Source organism: Pollachius pollachius, assembly GCF_949987615.1.
Source record: "Pollachius pollachius genome assembly, chromosome: 4".
Lineage (NCBI taxonomy): Eukaryota > Metazoa > Chordata > Actinopteri > Gadiformes > Gadidae > Pollachius > Pollachius pollachius.
This window is the reverse complement of record NC_136937.1, coordinates 28088114-28104533: the sequence shown is the minus strand read 5'-3', so window position 1 is coordinate 28104533 and position 16420 is coordinate 28088114. Positions and strand designations below refer to the sequence as shown.

At 46.5% G+C, this 16420-nt stretch overlaps 1 protein-coding gene across 1 annotated transcript; it reads left to right on the top strand.

The window, feature by feature from the left end:
• The first annotated feature begins 426 nt into the window (after nt 1-426).
• gpr137c (G protein-coupled receptor 137c) lies at nt 427-16419 on the top strand. The gene is made up of 8 exons (XM_079735273.1): nt 427-1128; nt 6377-6426; nt 6789-6896; nt 8561-8699; nt 9823-9972; nt 11889-12014; nt 12651-12775; nt 13382-16419. Exons 1-8 carry the CDS (start codon nt 742-744, stop codon nt 13743-13745), a joined length of 1449 nt encoding a protein of 482 aa, XP_079591399.1. The 5' UTR covers nt 427-741; the 3' UTR covers nt 13746-16419.
• The last annotated feature ends 1 nt before the right edge of the window (nt 16420 follows it).

Sequence of the window (16420 nt, the reverse complement as noted above, 5' to 3'; positions counted from 1 at the left end):
TAAAAGCCACTGGCTTGCAGGACCCAATGAGGTAAACGGGATTTGTAGGCAAAAAACACGACCAATCACGGGGTCATACGGGTGGGGCTTCTACAGCTGACATCATCTTGAACCAATCCGGTGACATATCGTTGGGGGCTGGGCCGGTGTTGAGCCAGTGAGCGACCAGTTTGATAAAGTGGGCGTCATGGGAGTACGCTTGTGATACCACTGCGGAAACTGAGTCGACCCCGTGGCTCTGGACGTCGTCGTTCACACGGAGAGGAGACGGCATCGGAGCCAAGATGGCGCTCTACGCAGCGCCAGTTTCCTGTTCATTGGAAGACACAAGGGGCGGGTCTTAGACTGCATCGCAGCTGATCATGGTTTTTTCCTCTCAAGTTGTTTTCTTGCAGAGAGCAGCTTTGCAGAGATTTTTAATGGCTCTGTCTCTGTTAGCAGAAGACCTTTTATTGTGTGTGTATGTGTGCGTGTCTTGTCCATCAGTTTACATGCCGTGTTCCTTTAAAGCCTCGCATTTGAGAACAACTTCTGTTCATAGTGGGATTTTTTTCAAAATGAACTGTTTTTAGGACAAATGTCCCGGACTATCACTGGATCTAATTTGTTTTTAATCAACAGTCAAATCAACTGCGCGTCTTTCCAAGTTTGATCTCCTATGACCGTTCGTGTCTTTATTCTCTACATCCGTCACATCGCCTTCCTATTGTTTTTTTTACTTATTAATTTGTAGACCTCAAGATGTTTTCGCACGAAAAGGAGGTCAGTGCCAAAGGCTTTACCTCCACAGCCGAGTCCCCCGGGCAGCTGGTGCGACCTGACATCTCCCCGACCCTGGAGCTCGCCCTCACCATCGTGTACACCCTCCTCTACACCTTTCTGTTTGTTTTCGTGTACGTCCAGCTGTGGCTCATCCTGCACCACGGACACAAGCGCTTCAGCTACCAGAGTGTGTTGCTCTTCCTGTGCCTGCTGTGGGCTGCGTTGAGAACCACGCTGTTCTCCTTCTACTTTGACAACGTCGCTCAGGCCAACCGCCTGCAGCCCTTCCCCTACTGGCTGCTGTACTGCTGCCCGGTGTGTCTACAGTTCTTCACGCTGTGTCTGCTCAACCTGTACTTCACGCAGGTAAGAATGTTTCAGCTGGTGGTTGTGGTGGTTTGGGTGAGGGGTGGTGGTGGTGGTGGTTTGGGTGGTGGTGCTGGGGTGGTGGTTGTGATGATGGTGCTAGTGGTGGTGGTGTTGGGGGGGGGGGGGGGTGGTGATGGTGGTGGTGGTGTTGGAGGGTGGGGGGGTGGTGATGGGGTTCTGGTGGTGACGGGTCTCTAGTGGTGTTGATGGTGCTGCTGTGGGTGGTGCTGGTGCTAGTGGTGGGGTTCTGGAGGTGCTGGTGCTGATGGTGGTGCTGGTGCTGATGGTGGTGGTGGTGCTGGTGGTGGTGCTGATGGTGGTGGGTGTTGTGGATTTTGGTAGGTACACCGGGCCTATCCTGAGTGACCTGATTTCTTAACGAAGGAGAAGAAGAGAGAAAGCGCTGACGGTGCGTTATCCAACCCATTGTGTACAGTGGCGTCGCCGTCGTTTCAATGAGGGCTTGATTAGAGCGCGTCCCTCGGGTCAAGAGCTCCTGCAGGCCTACACGTTCATCCGGTTCAGTCGATTGTTTGTTCTTCATGCAGGCCTGTCTATGTGGAGTCATATCTAATCGGAGTGAAACTGTCACCGAACCTGATGTTTATATAGTTCCCAAGCCTCTATAAAGTGGTCTATTGATTATCAATATCGATCAATACAAAATTGAGGGAGGGGGGGCGTGGTGGACTTCATGATTGCGGGTTCTGGATTGGGGGGGGGGGCGCGCATGGCATGGTACGCTTTTCATATACACTTGTATATACACAAGCCCTGTCAGGCCTGCGTCAGGTGCGTGTTTGTTTAACATGGGAACGGTCCGAGGTACGACACGCGTCCGGTCGCAGTGGAATAATGTGGAAAAGATGTGTGGACTTTACGGAGGGCCCGGCGAGCCACTGCAGAAAGAAACAAAGAGAGATAGAGGTCTCCTGTTTAATTCTTCCTGTGCTGTTCACTCCTTTTCCTCATTAATGAAATCTGATTATACCGTGGATTATGACTCATAATGTAGCCCCTGTCTCTGTGCTGTCCAATCGTTGAATGGAGAGATTGTGAATGGGCCACTCGGTGTAGGCCTATAAATTCAGTAATCAGCCTACCCATCACAGGGCTACACATTATAGGCCTATCCGTACACTAATAGGCCTACATATAGAGAAATATTAGGCCTACACACACTGTAATGTATCTAAACACACAGAAATAAGCCTACACACACATCAATAAGTCGACCCATACAATAGGACAGGCTCTACCCATACAGTAACGTGCCTATATGCAGTAATAGCTATATACTTACACAATTCATGCATGAATATGCAATTCATGCATATTCATGCATGAATTGGCCTACACATGCAGTAATAGTAGACCTACACACACTCTAATGTATCTTGACATACAGAAGTAAGCCTACACATACAGTAATAGTAAGCGTACACAAAGTAATAGGCCTACACTCATACAGTAATAGTGGACTACATATACTATAGTATGTGTAGTCCTGTAGGCTAACACATACAGGCTAACACATACAGTAACAAATCCAATAATTGACCAACACCTAATATGCCTAAATATAAAGTTAAAGGCCATAATAGGCCTCCGCTTAATAAGATGCCTACACACACGAGGTCTACACACAGTATTAAGCCTACACTTGGTAGTCTGTCCTCCATATCTTACTGTCTCTAACATTATTTAAAAGCTTTAATTCTTCTTTTCGGTTTATTCCTTGCTGGATCTTCTCCCAGATACCAGTGGCCTACCCTGCTGCTAAGAGTATTGCACTTCCTGTTTGTGTGTGTGTGTGTGTGTGTGTGTGTGTGTGTGTGTGTGTGTGTGTGTGTGTGTGTGTGTGTGTGTGTGTGTGTGTGTGTGTGTGTGTGTGTGTGTGTGCACGAGACCACAGTGTGTGTACTTATAGAAACAAAAACATCATAAGTTGCAACATGATATTCCGACATATCCGTAGCCTGTGGCTGTTGTGTGTTCATATTTTCTGTTATGCACAACGGTGAAGGCTAGCCTAGGCTGATGCTAGCTAGCTAGTCTGCCACCAAGACATCCAACATACCTTGGGTATCAATCCTGCCATCTTGAAAGATGAGTTAATAAAGAAAATCCCCATTGATTTAACTTGTGAAGAAAATTCCCATTACTTTCACTTGTGAACAAAAAACTATTGATTTCACTTGTGTACTAAATCTACATTGATGACACTTCACACCATTGGTTTAAGTTGACAGCGTGTGTCAACAACATTGTAAGATTAAAATGGTGGCAAAACAAGCCTTATGGCAGGTCAGCAAAAAGTGTTGGCGTAATAATATGGCCTGTTTAATTATCTGAACAAGCCAACATGTGTCGGACGCTGAAGAAAATGCCTGAAATATTGGTGAATCCTAAGAGAGTACAAGTCACCGCTGCGTCCGGTACCACACATGTTTACAATTTCGTGTGTGTGTGTGTGTTTGTGTGTGGGGGGGGGGGGGGGGGGGGGGCAGGACCATTCTTTAAATCGAAGAATGGTCCTGCTCACATGTTGAATATGTTTGGTGTGTTTTGAGTGCTTGTCTGTGTACGTGCGCGTATGAGAAGAGAGCTCACTGAAAGAGTCGTTTGTGTGTGTGAGAATCTGAGGTGTGCGCGTTTATATTTTTGAGATGGGGGTAAGCTTGTCGTTCACAGTGGCATAACAACTGCCCCTTCAGAATATCAAAGAGCATTCAACTTGAATGTTGAATGTCACACACACACACACACACACACACACACACACACACACACACACACACACACACACACACACACACACACACACACACACACACACACACAAACACACCTGGGACCATTGCATGCTAAAGTCACCCCTTGTGTGTTTTTGACTAAAGTGTTGTAAGGGCTGAATCACTTCTCGGAAAATTACGTATTAGAAAAGCGGAAGCTTTTATTTTGAAGTGTGACGGGCACTACTGCTGGGTCACATGACCCCCCTAACCCCAGGTCATGTGACTGGCGAGTCAACGCCTTTTGTAAATCAGCTGACCTACTGGACAGCAAGATGTGGAAAAAGTGTTGACACACACACACACACACACACACACACACACACACACACACACACACACACACACACACACACACACACACACACACACACACACACACACACACACACAAGATGCCCGTTCATGTGTGCATACATAATGTATTCAGGCAAGCATGAGCTTTTACGAATAAAGTGAGACTTTGTTCGGTTTGAAAAGTGAATTCTGGCCTATTAACTATTTAATATTTAAATTGTATAGGACATATGGGATTTAAATAGAATAATGATGAATGTATTGCACTAACATTAACACAAATATCAGAGTAAGCCCAAGGGGGATAGCAAAGTACATGAATACATTCACTGGAATCAAATAAATCCCTACATATACAAATCAGAGGCATAGTCACAACCACAACTCAAAGTGCGACAGTAGCTATAGCAACGAAAAGTAAATGTTGCCCATACCCATTAATGGATTTTCTTTCTGCGCCACACTTATTTTTAATGTCAACTGGTGCATTTCACAGCAATCGTCAATTATGGCAAATACAAGCATTTGCCATAATTTACATTTTTAACAACACACACACACACACACACACACACACACACACACACACACACACACACACACACACACACACACACACTGATGAGTCAGGCGTGACTGTTTGTGCTCGTTAAGTCTTTAGCAGCGTCTCCTCGGCCTCCTACCTCCTCCTTCAGAGCGACTGCGATGTGAATAAAACATGGCGATCCCCGGGTCATTTGGAGTTTTGTCTCGTTACGTTCAGTGGAAGCTGCAGCTCTTCCTCGCAGCGGCTGCAAGCAGGATTCATTCCGTTCAACAAGTCCACAACAACACATGTTTGATGTGAACTCCAAGGAGGCGCTAAAGTTTCTTTCTTTTAGATTATCGTGTCACCAGGTAATAAAGCGACCCCTTTTTGAAGGGACATTGACACACATACAGTAGGTAAACAAAGCCGGCAGGCCCACTGCTTTTGTTGGTTTAGATGTTTCTGTTTGTTCTCCTCACTGCATGTGAAAGGCCGCTGTTAGCAGAGCTGCGTGTGTGACCATATGAATGTTTTCATTATTGCACAACCCCCTAATTACCCATCAACCCGTTCAGTATCATCTCAAAGACATGATGTAAGTGTCCGCTGCTGTTCTTAATAATGATCATTCATAATATATTCCGTTGCCTCGTGTGCACGAGGCCCCGACTCAAAACAGCAATCTGTTATTGATCGAAGAAACAATTATGGGTGTGACACAACGCACACACTGACAAGTCACTTTCGTTACTCCCAAATGCTCGTCATTAGCAGACCAATCATGCCGTGGCGGTTGATGGCCTACGTCAGAATCCTCATCTCGCTGTCGTCAGACAAGTTGTTAGCTGATTGTCCATCTATTCATGTATTCATAAACATTTTCCATTAAAACGCTGAACTCCACATCGTCATGGAGGACCGTTTGGAGATGTCTTTAGGGAGGTTGCCGGATGTGGAACGATTGATCAGTGGTCCAGAGGAGGTTAGAGGTCAAGGTCCCTTGAGGGATACCAGGAAAAGGGTACAAGTTGGCACCGGGTCGGTGCCGGCACCCACCCGGCTCTGAGTTCACACAGTGACACACCCCAAGATGAACATAGAAGTGACACCGCTCTGTCAAGCCGGACCACGTGCCACTGCTGGACACGCGCGCTAGAACATGCACACACGCACACTCAGATCTACGCAGACAGTATGTCATGCGGTCAACCTCAAATGGGGATTTTCAAGCCTTGTTGGTGGTGAAGGGATTATAAATTTGCAGTTATTGTTTTATGTACTGCCCAGTGCTCCCAAGTTTCAACCTTTTCAACCATTAGTTTGAAGTGTTCTTTCTTTCTTTCTTGTTCATATAACTTAAAAATAAGCTCCATCAATAACAGCAGTGTGAAACATTGGGCCAAAGGTTTTCACAGAAATATGCTATTATTCTGATGCTTCTCTTCTCTTTTCCCCTCTCTCTCTCTCTCTCTCTCTCTCTATCTCTCCCTCTCTGTGTCTCTCTCTTGGACCATTGCTCTCTCTCCCTCTGTATCTGTCAATCTCTCTCTTCCTCTGTCTCTTCCTCTGTCTCTCTCTGCCTCTGTCTCTCTCTGTCTCTCCCTCTGTCTCTCTCTGTCTCTAGGTGATGTTCAAGGCTAAAGCAAAGTATTCCCCAGAACTCACCAAGTATAAGTAAGTAGTTTGGGTGTCTTGTTTTTCATCTCTGGTCGCCCTGTTTTGTCGGCCAACATAGTTGAGGTTGAAAAATGAGCAGCTGTATTTCCTACATACTTTGCATTTTTTACGTTGTTGTGATGTTTTCAACATGTGTCCCATGAGACGGCATTCGATTTGAATGCTAGGTTTACATACCCGTATTATTATAGGTATGATCGACATATTCTTGAAGTATTAATACTATAATATTGAAATATTTGACTTCACTGCACTTTTTGGAACACTTTCAAATCACAAATCCTTTAAAGGTAATGAAGGACATCTCTCCCTCTTCCCTCTCTCTCTCTGTCTCTCGGCCCGTCTGCGGCATCGAACAGGGTTCCCCTGCGGCTGGTGTTCCTGTGCCTCAGCGTCTTGTTCCTGGTGGTGAACCTGACCTGTGCGCTGCTGATCCAGAACGCAGAGCAGCTCGCCGACCCCGCCAGGTGACTGGTCCACACAGTGAACCACAAACTCCATTCTGTCATACCTAACAGTTCTAACACATTTTCAAGGATACTATATAATTATGAACCTAAAAAAATAATACATTGATAAATAACACAGTTAATATTTTTTTGGCATTGTAAAATGAATGAATAACTTGAAAACACACGTGACAGTAAAGAGTAGCCATTTAAATTAATCAAAGTTTAAGGAAACGTAGGGTGTGCTTGCTGATTCCTACAGGCCTACAGTTACACCGTATCAATCTTTGGGGGGGAATTCATGGCAGCAGGTGACATCAGTTAACGCTAATCTAGGCCAGGATGGGAAGCAGCTCAATATTAAGCCTGTTTGTCTCATGTATCACGGTCACTCTGGCCTGCTCCGTGGGACTCTCAACCTCGTCCCCAAACGTCCTCCTCTCTCAACAGAATGCCTGGAGCGGCCTGCTCAGAATGACTGCTACTGGTGAGACAGGGCGGGACTTCCAGTTCCGTGGATTTAGCGGCGAGAGAGAGGGCGGGACTTCCAGTTCCATGGATATAACAGCAAGAGAGAGGGCAGGACGTTCTGTTCAATGGATATAGTGTTGAGAGAGAGGGCGGGACTTCCAGTTCCATGGATTTAGATACGAGAGAGAGGGCGGGACGTTCAGTTCCATGGATTTAACGACGAGAGAGAGGGCGGGACTTCCACTTACATGGATCTAGGGGCGAGAGAGAGGGCGGGACTTTGGTTAGAACGTTTTGGATATTGCTTTTTCCATTTTTGTTAGTAAAAAAATATATAAACTTAGCACAAAAAGTAAGGTAATTTGTGTTTGGTTGATTATTTCTCTGTGGTAACAATGCTTTTTGGCAATAAATCTTATACCGTTGGAAAGCCTGTATAGTTAGCTTTCAAATGGCGGCCCATTTGTAAGGAACATACACTTGTGAGATGAGCAGCAGAGCTGAGTATGTGGGTTGCGCCCATGAAAAATTTGCCAAATCTTCTCTGCCAATGCAAAACAGCTTATTCTGCCATTGACTCGTTTGGTGTTTGGTGGATTGGCTGATTGAAGTTTGAAGAAACAAGACATATTGGCAATTTAACAATTTATTCATTTCACAAACAGGAGCCCCAGTAGCGTGTGGAAGAACCATACACAGCCACAACAGCCTGGCACCTCCTCATGCTGGTCACCAGCCTGGTCACACACTGCTGTGGGATGGCATCCCATTCTTCAACCAGCATTTGTCGCAAGTCAGCCAACGTGGTTGTGTTGGTCACTCTGGCACGAACAGCACGCCCAAGCTGATCCCACAAGTGTTCAATGGGGTCAAGGCAAATTTTTCATGGGCACAACCCACATACTCAGTGCTGCTGCCTATCCCACAAATGCATGTTCTTTACAAATGGGGCAACATCTGAAAGGGAACTAAACAGGCTTTCCAACGGTATAAGATTTATTGCCAAAAAGCATTGTTGCCACAGAGAAATAATCTACCAAACACAAATTTCCAAGTTTATATATTCATTCTCATTTTGTTGCTGTTCCGCCGTTCGCTCTGGGGACTATTAAATGTGAGTTCTCCCGACCTAACGCGTCTGCATGTGTGTTTGTGTGTGTGTGTTTGTGTGTGTGTGTTTGTGTGTGTGTGTGTGTGTGTGTCTCCCCCAGTGCGGGGGGGGTCCGGCGGGCAGTCCTGGCCCGGGTCCTGGTCAATGACAGCCTGTTCGTGCTGTGCGCCGTCTCGCTCTCCGTCTGCATCTTCAGGATCGCCAAGATGTCCTCCGCCAACGTCTACCTGGAGTCCAAGGTGGCACAACCACACACGCGCGCACATACACGCACACACACACACACACACACACACACACACACGCACGGACACACACACACACACACACACACACGCACACGCACGGACACACACGGACATACACTCACATGCACGGACGGACGCACACACACACACACACACACATGCACGGATGGACGCACACACACACACACACACACACACACACACACACACACACACACACACACACACACACACACACACACACACACACACACACACACACACACACACACACACACACACACACACACCACACACACACACATAAGGACACACAGATTTAGTCATTACAAAGAAATGCAGTGTAAGAATAGGTAGCTGTGTGACTCCAAATGTGTTTTTAGCTATTTATTTATTTTAATATGTGGTACTGTTACCGTACCAGTGGAAATCACATTGTCAAAGTGCTCTCTGAATTCAGAAGAACAGCGCAGCTCAACAAAGAACGTTCTGGGCTAGACCTAGATCATCACAAATCAACAAAAGTGCACAAGTCAGCCTGAAGAGAGGGCTCTTTTTTTGACAGTCTTTGCCTCCACCTCCTCCCCTCCTCCCTCTCCCCACCTCCTCCTCCTATTTCTCTTCCTCCCCTTTCCCCCCCCTCCTCCCTCCTCCTCCTCCCTCCTCCTCCACCGCTGCCTCTTCCTGCTCCCCTCCTCCTCCTCCTCCTTCCCCTCCCCCCCTCCTCCTCCTCCCCCACCACCTCCTCCGCTGCCTCTTCCTCCTCCTTCCCCCCGTCCCCTCCTCCTCCTCCTCCCCCTCCTCCCCCCCTCCTCCTCTTCCTCCCCCTCCCTCCTCCCTTCCATCTCCTCCCTCCTCTTCCTCCCCTCCTCCTCCTCCTCCTCCTCCCCCTCCCCCTCCTCTTCCTCCCCCTCCCTCCTCCCTTCCATCTCCTCCCTCCTCTTCCTCCCCTCCTCCTCCTCCCCCTCCCCCTCCCCCTCCTCTTCCTCCCCCTCCCTCCGCCCTTCCATCTCCTCCCTCCTCTTCCTCCCCTCCTCCTCCTCCTCCTCCTCCTCCTCCCCCTCCCCCTCCTCTTCCTCCCTCTCCCTCCTCCTCCTCCCCCTGCCCCCTTCAGGGCACTTCGGTGAGACAGGCCACGGCCATCGGCTCTCTGATCATCCTGCTGTTCACGTCCAGGGCCTGCTACAACCTGGCGGTGGTGGCACTGGCCCCAGAGGGGCCCGCCACCCCCTTCAGCTACGGCTGGTTCAGCGTCTCCGATCAGGTAACCACGACGACAACCGCCATGCAGTCTTTATTTTGAATGCCACACTTGTTTTGGCCTCAACGGCAGACGGATTAAAAGTACTAGGACGGATACTCAATATGTTTTGTGATTTTGATTTTTTTCATTCTTTTTTTGTGTGCTTTGTGTTAAAACAAAGTTCTTAAGTTTATATTTTGGGCAAAAATAAATTACTAGAATCAGTTGGCCTGTTGTGTCATCAGACGGTAACCCAGCAACCGTGCGCCAATTGTTATTGATTGGAATAAACGGTCTCTATATGGACTTACTATGAATGCGTTTTTGGAAACGTCTTAATTTAATGTGTCTGTAGTATTAATAGTCCAGAAATACGCTTTATTCTGAGTAACTTGTATCAGACAAGCAGTAATTGTCTGCTATGTCTGCTATGTATGCAAATATACTAGCCTCTTCATGACAAAATGTCAATGGTGAAATATAACTATGAATTTGTCTTAGTCAAATATGTTTCTGCTCAACAAGTCATCATTTCTGTAAACTGCTAACCGCAGACAAATGTTTCAGATTTCTGACACATATATGTACCGTTCACTTTGGTTTTCTCTGGATGTGTTAGAATACACACACGTACACATAATGTGTGTGTGTGTGTGTGTGTGTGTGTGTGTGTGTGTGTGTGTGTGTGTGTGTGTGTGTGTGTGTGTGTGTGTGCGTGCGTGCGTGCGTGCATGTGTGTCTGTGTGTGTGTGTGTGTGCGTGCGTGTGTGAGACATCATCCTAGGAGATTTGCTGAAGTAATGCTTAGTAGAGTAAAGGGCTTTGTCTGTCTATAAATAATCGTGTGTGTGTGCGTGTAGTCTGCATATGGTGTGGTGTGTGTGTGTGTGTGTGTAGTCTGCATATGTTGGGTGGGGTGTGTGTATGTGTGTAGACTGCATATGGTGTGGTGTGTGTGTGAGTGTGTCTGCACTGTGGGGTAGGGGTGTAAGTGTGTGTGGATGGTGTTGACCTACATCAGGGCTCAGCCTTACAGACAGACAGCCAGGTCCAAAGGGCTCCATGGAGACCAGAGAGTGTGTGTGTGTGTGTGTGTGTGTGTGTGTGTGTGTGTGTGTGTGTGTGTGTGTGTGTGTGTGTGTGTGTGTGTGTGTGTGCGCGTGCGCACAAGTGAAACTCTGTTCCAACCAGGACAGCCACACAGACTCTGTTGCTATACCTTCACACTGAATACATTTTAATGTGTTCATGCACTTGTTCAATCATTCAAGCATCCGCTAAGTCATGTATTTATAAATACATTCATATACTTATGTTTCATTGAGAGAACAATCATGGAGCAGGATTCCAATGTGGGCTCCGACTCTGTTTTTACAACATGTCCGGTAATTCATCGTGTGTTTGTTTTAATCCAGGGCTGTGTTTACGTTCAGTAGGCCAAGTCGTGCTTGACCTACTGGAAACCTTATATCCACACACTCCAACACATGAATGTCCATTATTAAATAAACATGTCTTTGTCTTTGATTCACTTTTTCGTTTGGATCCACACAGGCGTCCACAGTGAATTGTGGTGGGAAATCGACGAAGGGATTGATTTACAGAAGCTTGACAAACAAACCAACCACAATGTTTATAAGCAATGCTTCAAAACCCAGCACGCATCCTGGTGTAACCTTGTGTTTGCGTGTTTTTGTTTGTTTTTTGTGTGGTCGTGCGTGCGTGTGTGTGTATCTGGGTGTTTGTGCGTGCATGGGTCTGTGTGCTTGCATGTGTCGGTGCATGTGTTTGTATGTATTGTGTGTGTGTGTGTGCGTGCGTGCGCATGTGTGAGCGTGCGCGTGTGTGCACGCATGTGTCTGTGTACGTGCATGTGTGTGGGTGCGTGCGCGTGTGGGTGCATGGGTCGGTGCATGTGTGCGTGTGCGTGTGTGCAGGCGGACGTGCAGCAGGTCAGCGGTGAGACCTACGTTGTGTTCGGGGTGGTCCTGTTGCTGTGGGAGCTGCTTCCCACCAGCCTCCTGGTGGGCTTCTTCAGAGTCCAGCAGCCCAACCTCAACCTGGTCAGCATTGTTCTCTCCGCCATCAACCCTTATTTACAACATGTGACCCCTCACAAAGCAGGCTGCATTAAAGAGTGGCCTAGCCAACAATGTAATAATACACAGTAATACAAACAAGCACTGGAATAAAACACGATGAGAAATAATAATAGAATAAGATGATCGATTTATGAATATTTCTAATTATTTTCTATAAAAGGGTTTCGCATAATGTCGCGTGCATCCCAAGCCGCCATCTTGGTACGAATTCACCATTGCAATAATACGAATAATAACAACTTCATTTTGTTATTCTTGAATATACCAGAGCACTTTTGGTAAATACTGGATCCTGATTGGTCAATAGCCCTTTTAACAGTTCCAAATCAATAAGCAACAAATTGATTCAAACATTATCAACATTAACATCAAGTTGCATATACGTCTCTTATAAATCACAAAAATAAATGTAACAAAATAGCAAGAGGTGTATAAAACTGCAGCAAAACCGTTGTAAAGCCACTTCTATAAACCAGGTGTATAAAACAGGTGTATAAATCAGGTGTATAAAACAGGTCTATAAACCAGGTGTATAAACCAGGTGTATAAACCAGGTGCATAAAGGTACATTTAACCCGGTGTGTGTTTCCTCCCCAGGCGCCAGGCGGGATGATCAACAGCCAGAGCTTCTCGTCGCGGGCGTACCTCTTCGACAACCCCCGGCGCTACGACAGCGAGGACGACCTCACCAGAAGCATCACCGGCCGGTCCGACCGGGCCAGGTGGGACGCACACACGGACACACACACGCGCAGGAACATGCACACCGACACGCACGCACGCACACACGCAGGAACATACACACGCACACAGACACACACACACACACACAGACAATAACAATAAAGTGGTAAAATTGCACATGTGATTCTTGTTTAATTCATCCTCCCTCTCTCTCCCTCTCTCCCTCCCTCCCTCTCTCTCTCTCTCCCCCTCCCTCTCTCTCTCTTTCTTTCTCTCTTCCCCCCGCTCTCTCTCTCTCTCCCCCTCCCTCCCTCTCTCCCTCTCTCTCTCTCTCTCCCCCTCCCTCTCTCCCTCCCTCCCTCCCTCTCTCTCTCTCTCTCCCCCTCTCTCCCTCTCTCTCTCTCTCTCTCTCTCCCCCTCCCTCTCTCTCTCCCTCTCTCCCTCCCTCCCTCCCTCTCTCTCTCTCTCTCTCTCTCTCTCTCTCCCCCTCCCTCCCTCTCTCCCTCTCTCTCTCTCTCTCTCTCCCCCTCCCTCCCTCTCTCCCTCTCTCTCTCTCTCTCCCCCTCCCTCTCTCTCCCCCTCTCTCTCTCTCTCCCTCCCTCCCTCTCTCTCTCTCTCTCTCTCTCTCTCACTCTCTCGGACAGTCTCCTCTCCACCACCCCTCAGACGGGCCCGCCCACGTGGTACGGCTCCGTCCCGCGCACCGGCAGCCTGACGAGCGGGGGCGGGCACCCCCCCACGCTCACCCACCCTACCTTCACCTCGTCCTCCGCCAACGCCACCACTGCCCCGCTGCTGTTCGCCTACCCGGGGTCCCAGGGCCCCCACCACATCCACCACCACCACCACCACAACTTCTACTCTACGCCGCAGAACAACAACGGCTGCCGCCACCACCAGCACCCCCACCACCACCACCAGCAGCATCAGCAGCAGAGCCACCACTGTTCCACTCCGCAGAACCAGTACTGCGGCTCCCAGAACTACTACTGCACCCCCAGCAATTAGGGACTTCCTCCCCCTCCTCCCCCTAAAACAATTCCCACTAAAGGAAACCCCAAATAGTGCTTAAAAATTACTTTGGTCGTCTGAGGTTGGTCGTCGGACCTTCCTGTTTAGAATGATTGTTTTGGTTTCCTCTTCCAGTGTTGCCTGAAGTACGGTAGGTTGCAGCCATTTTGTTTTGCTCGAACCGTAGACAAGAGCCGAGGAACCGACGACGACAAAAAAGTAGAACAATAAAGAGGTTCACCCAACGAGTGTTTTACCAGCATGGCCGACCTCTTAAAATGCAAGAATTTGCACATTTTCTTTTGGTGATATATATATCATGTTCCCGTTAAAGAGCCTCCCATCTTTCAGACGTTTTTTTATCACTGTTCACTTGTAACTGAGCCTAAGCTGGAACTACTGAGTCTGGCTTTGTGAGGTCCCACAGAGTACACACACACATTTAGAGAGCGACTATTTTACCATAAGGTGTAAATGTCCAAAGGTATTTTGAATTTACACTCTATGAGGCCACATCCAGTGACCCTTGTGACACTATTAAGCTGATGCCTACTCATGGATGTTCATGGATAATCACAAACGGTTTGTAACCACGAATATAGTGTTGGACGGGACTGCAGATTCATCTGCGTTGTTCCATCTGCTAACCTTCTTCTGATTGGTTTGATGGTGTGGCGTTTACATTCCACCGTCGGTGGGAAGCCCAAATCCAACCCCTGAAAACAGATCCCTCGGTGACAGCAGGTGTTTGACGATAGGCTGGCCTTTCCAAGCAGCCTGGACGAAAGACAGCGGCCAAGCGGTGGGAGAAGGAACTCCTGGTCGCACGCAGCTTCTGGTCGATCCAAACCCTTCACCATGTCCTCTTCTTGCATGTTGCCTCCAACCCTAAGCCAGCATTTGTATTCCCAGTCGATTCAATCGATTTAGCTGAAGAAATTCATTGATGAACCTAGAGGCCGCTCTGAGCGCAGTCATGATGGCATTGAAGAAGGGCTTCGAGGTCTATTCGTTTAACACATGATGTAGAAAACAATCCAAAAGTGTTGGGACTGATGAAATAAGGAGATTTTAAGTATGAGAAATATATTTTTCTAATTGAGGAAGAAGGGATTTGATTCATTGTCATTGCTGAAGAAGAGGTCAAAGGCCAGAGAACTTGACGACAAAATGAGCAGAGAGAAAAAGGACTTTCACAGACACACGGAAAAAGCACCTGGTACTATTTGTGAGAGCTTGACCCAACGAAACAAACGTTTCTCGGCCCAGAAGTTTATTGTTATGGAGAAGAAAAAGCAAGTACAGAGAAGAAAGCCAGGATTGTAATGATGAGGTCATGAGGTACAAGGAATAAAGACGTCTCCAAAAACACGACAAACCATCAAATGATTGTACAGATGTTTGTGAAGCAACTTTTTGCACTTAATAGTATCTAGGCCGCACGTAGAACAGCACGAAAATTATTTGAATGTACAATTCTCTTGCTTTATCCGGTTATATGTCTCGCGGTCATATCTCCCAATTATTTTGCCTTTCCTTCAGGAAGAAAAGTATGTCTATGTTCCTTACTTGGTGTTGCCATTTAATCCAAATTCACACCATGAATTCATGTGCTAACATGCTAGTTTCATTCCTTTACAATATTGTATGTTTTGCACATTTCGATTGGTCAAGGGAAACACGAAAATCGATAGTGAAGGCTTATTGGATAGTCGCTTGGAAACAGATCAGTGCCATTCTCAGCCCTATATGACTAATTGGATCTCTTATTTTACATTACTTTGTTTCATTACCATATATTAAGTCATTTAATATTATTAAGTCGTTAAGTCCAATTTTGTTCCCAAGTGAATGTGCTTTTATTCAAACTGCCTTTTCTAACATTATATTGTGTTTTAATTTGGACTATATTAAGTAGTTGAGTTAAATTTTAATGTTTAACTTTTGACCAAAATCTCTTGTTGCGAGGCCTTAAGTTTCATCTGAACTATTTCTCATCCATCTCATCCAACCATATATCCTATATGCCAATTTAAAAATCATATTTGGTCAACATCAAATCATTGCCACAATTGAATGTGAGATTAGTGATCAACTCTACAAGTCGATGCATTCAGTTCCCAATGTGTGTGTACTTTCTCAAGATCGGACGGCAGAGTCTACTGTTTTCAGCAGTCAATCGATCGCTGATTGAATATAAGCCTATCTCTGCAATCGATCCGCCTCTCACACTTGAAGGCCATACTTTTCAGTGATAGCTACGTGCAATCGACGGGTGCATTTCAAATCAGAGCTTTGACCTACACATATTAAACGTGTTCGGGTGGTCATTGGTCGCGTCTTAAAAATAGGACTAATAATTATGAAAATTATTAGGAGACACGTCTACCCTCAATATAATTTATATTAAATTGTGTTGTAAGTAGCCCTATTAGCTTTTTCTGTAGGCTTAATAATATTTGTTGTTTTATAATAATAATTATAATTTTGTTGGCAATCATTGTTTCACGTGTGGCCATATTGAATGTAACCCCCTATGTAAAATATCATAATCACTAATTACGTATGCAGGGCAACCACTACCTATGAATGAAAGATACGGCTAGCGTGCACTGTTCGTTTTCCTGGGATTAATTAATTTAATATTTTTCATGTTACATAAATTGTTTTAC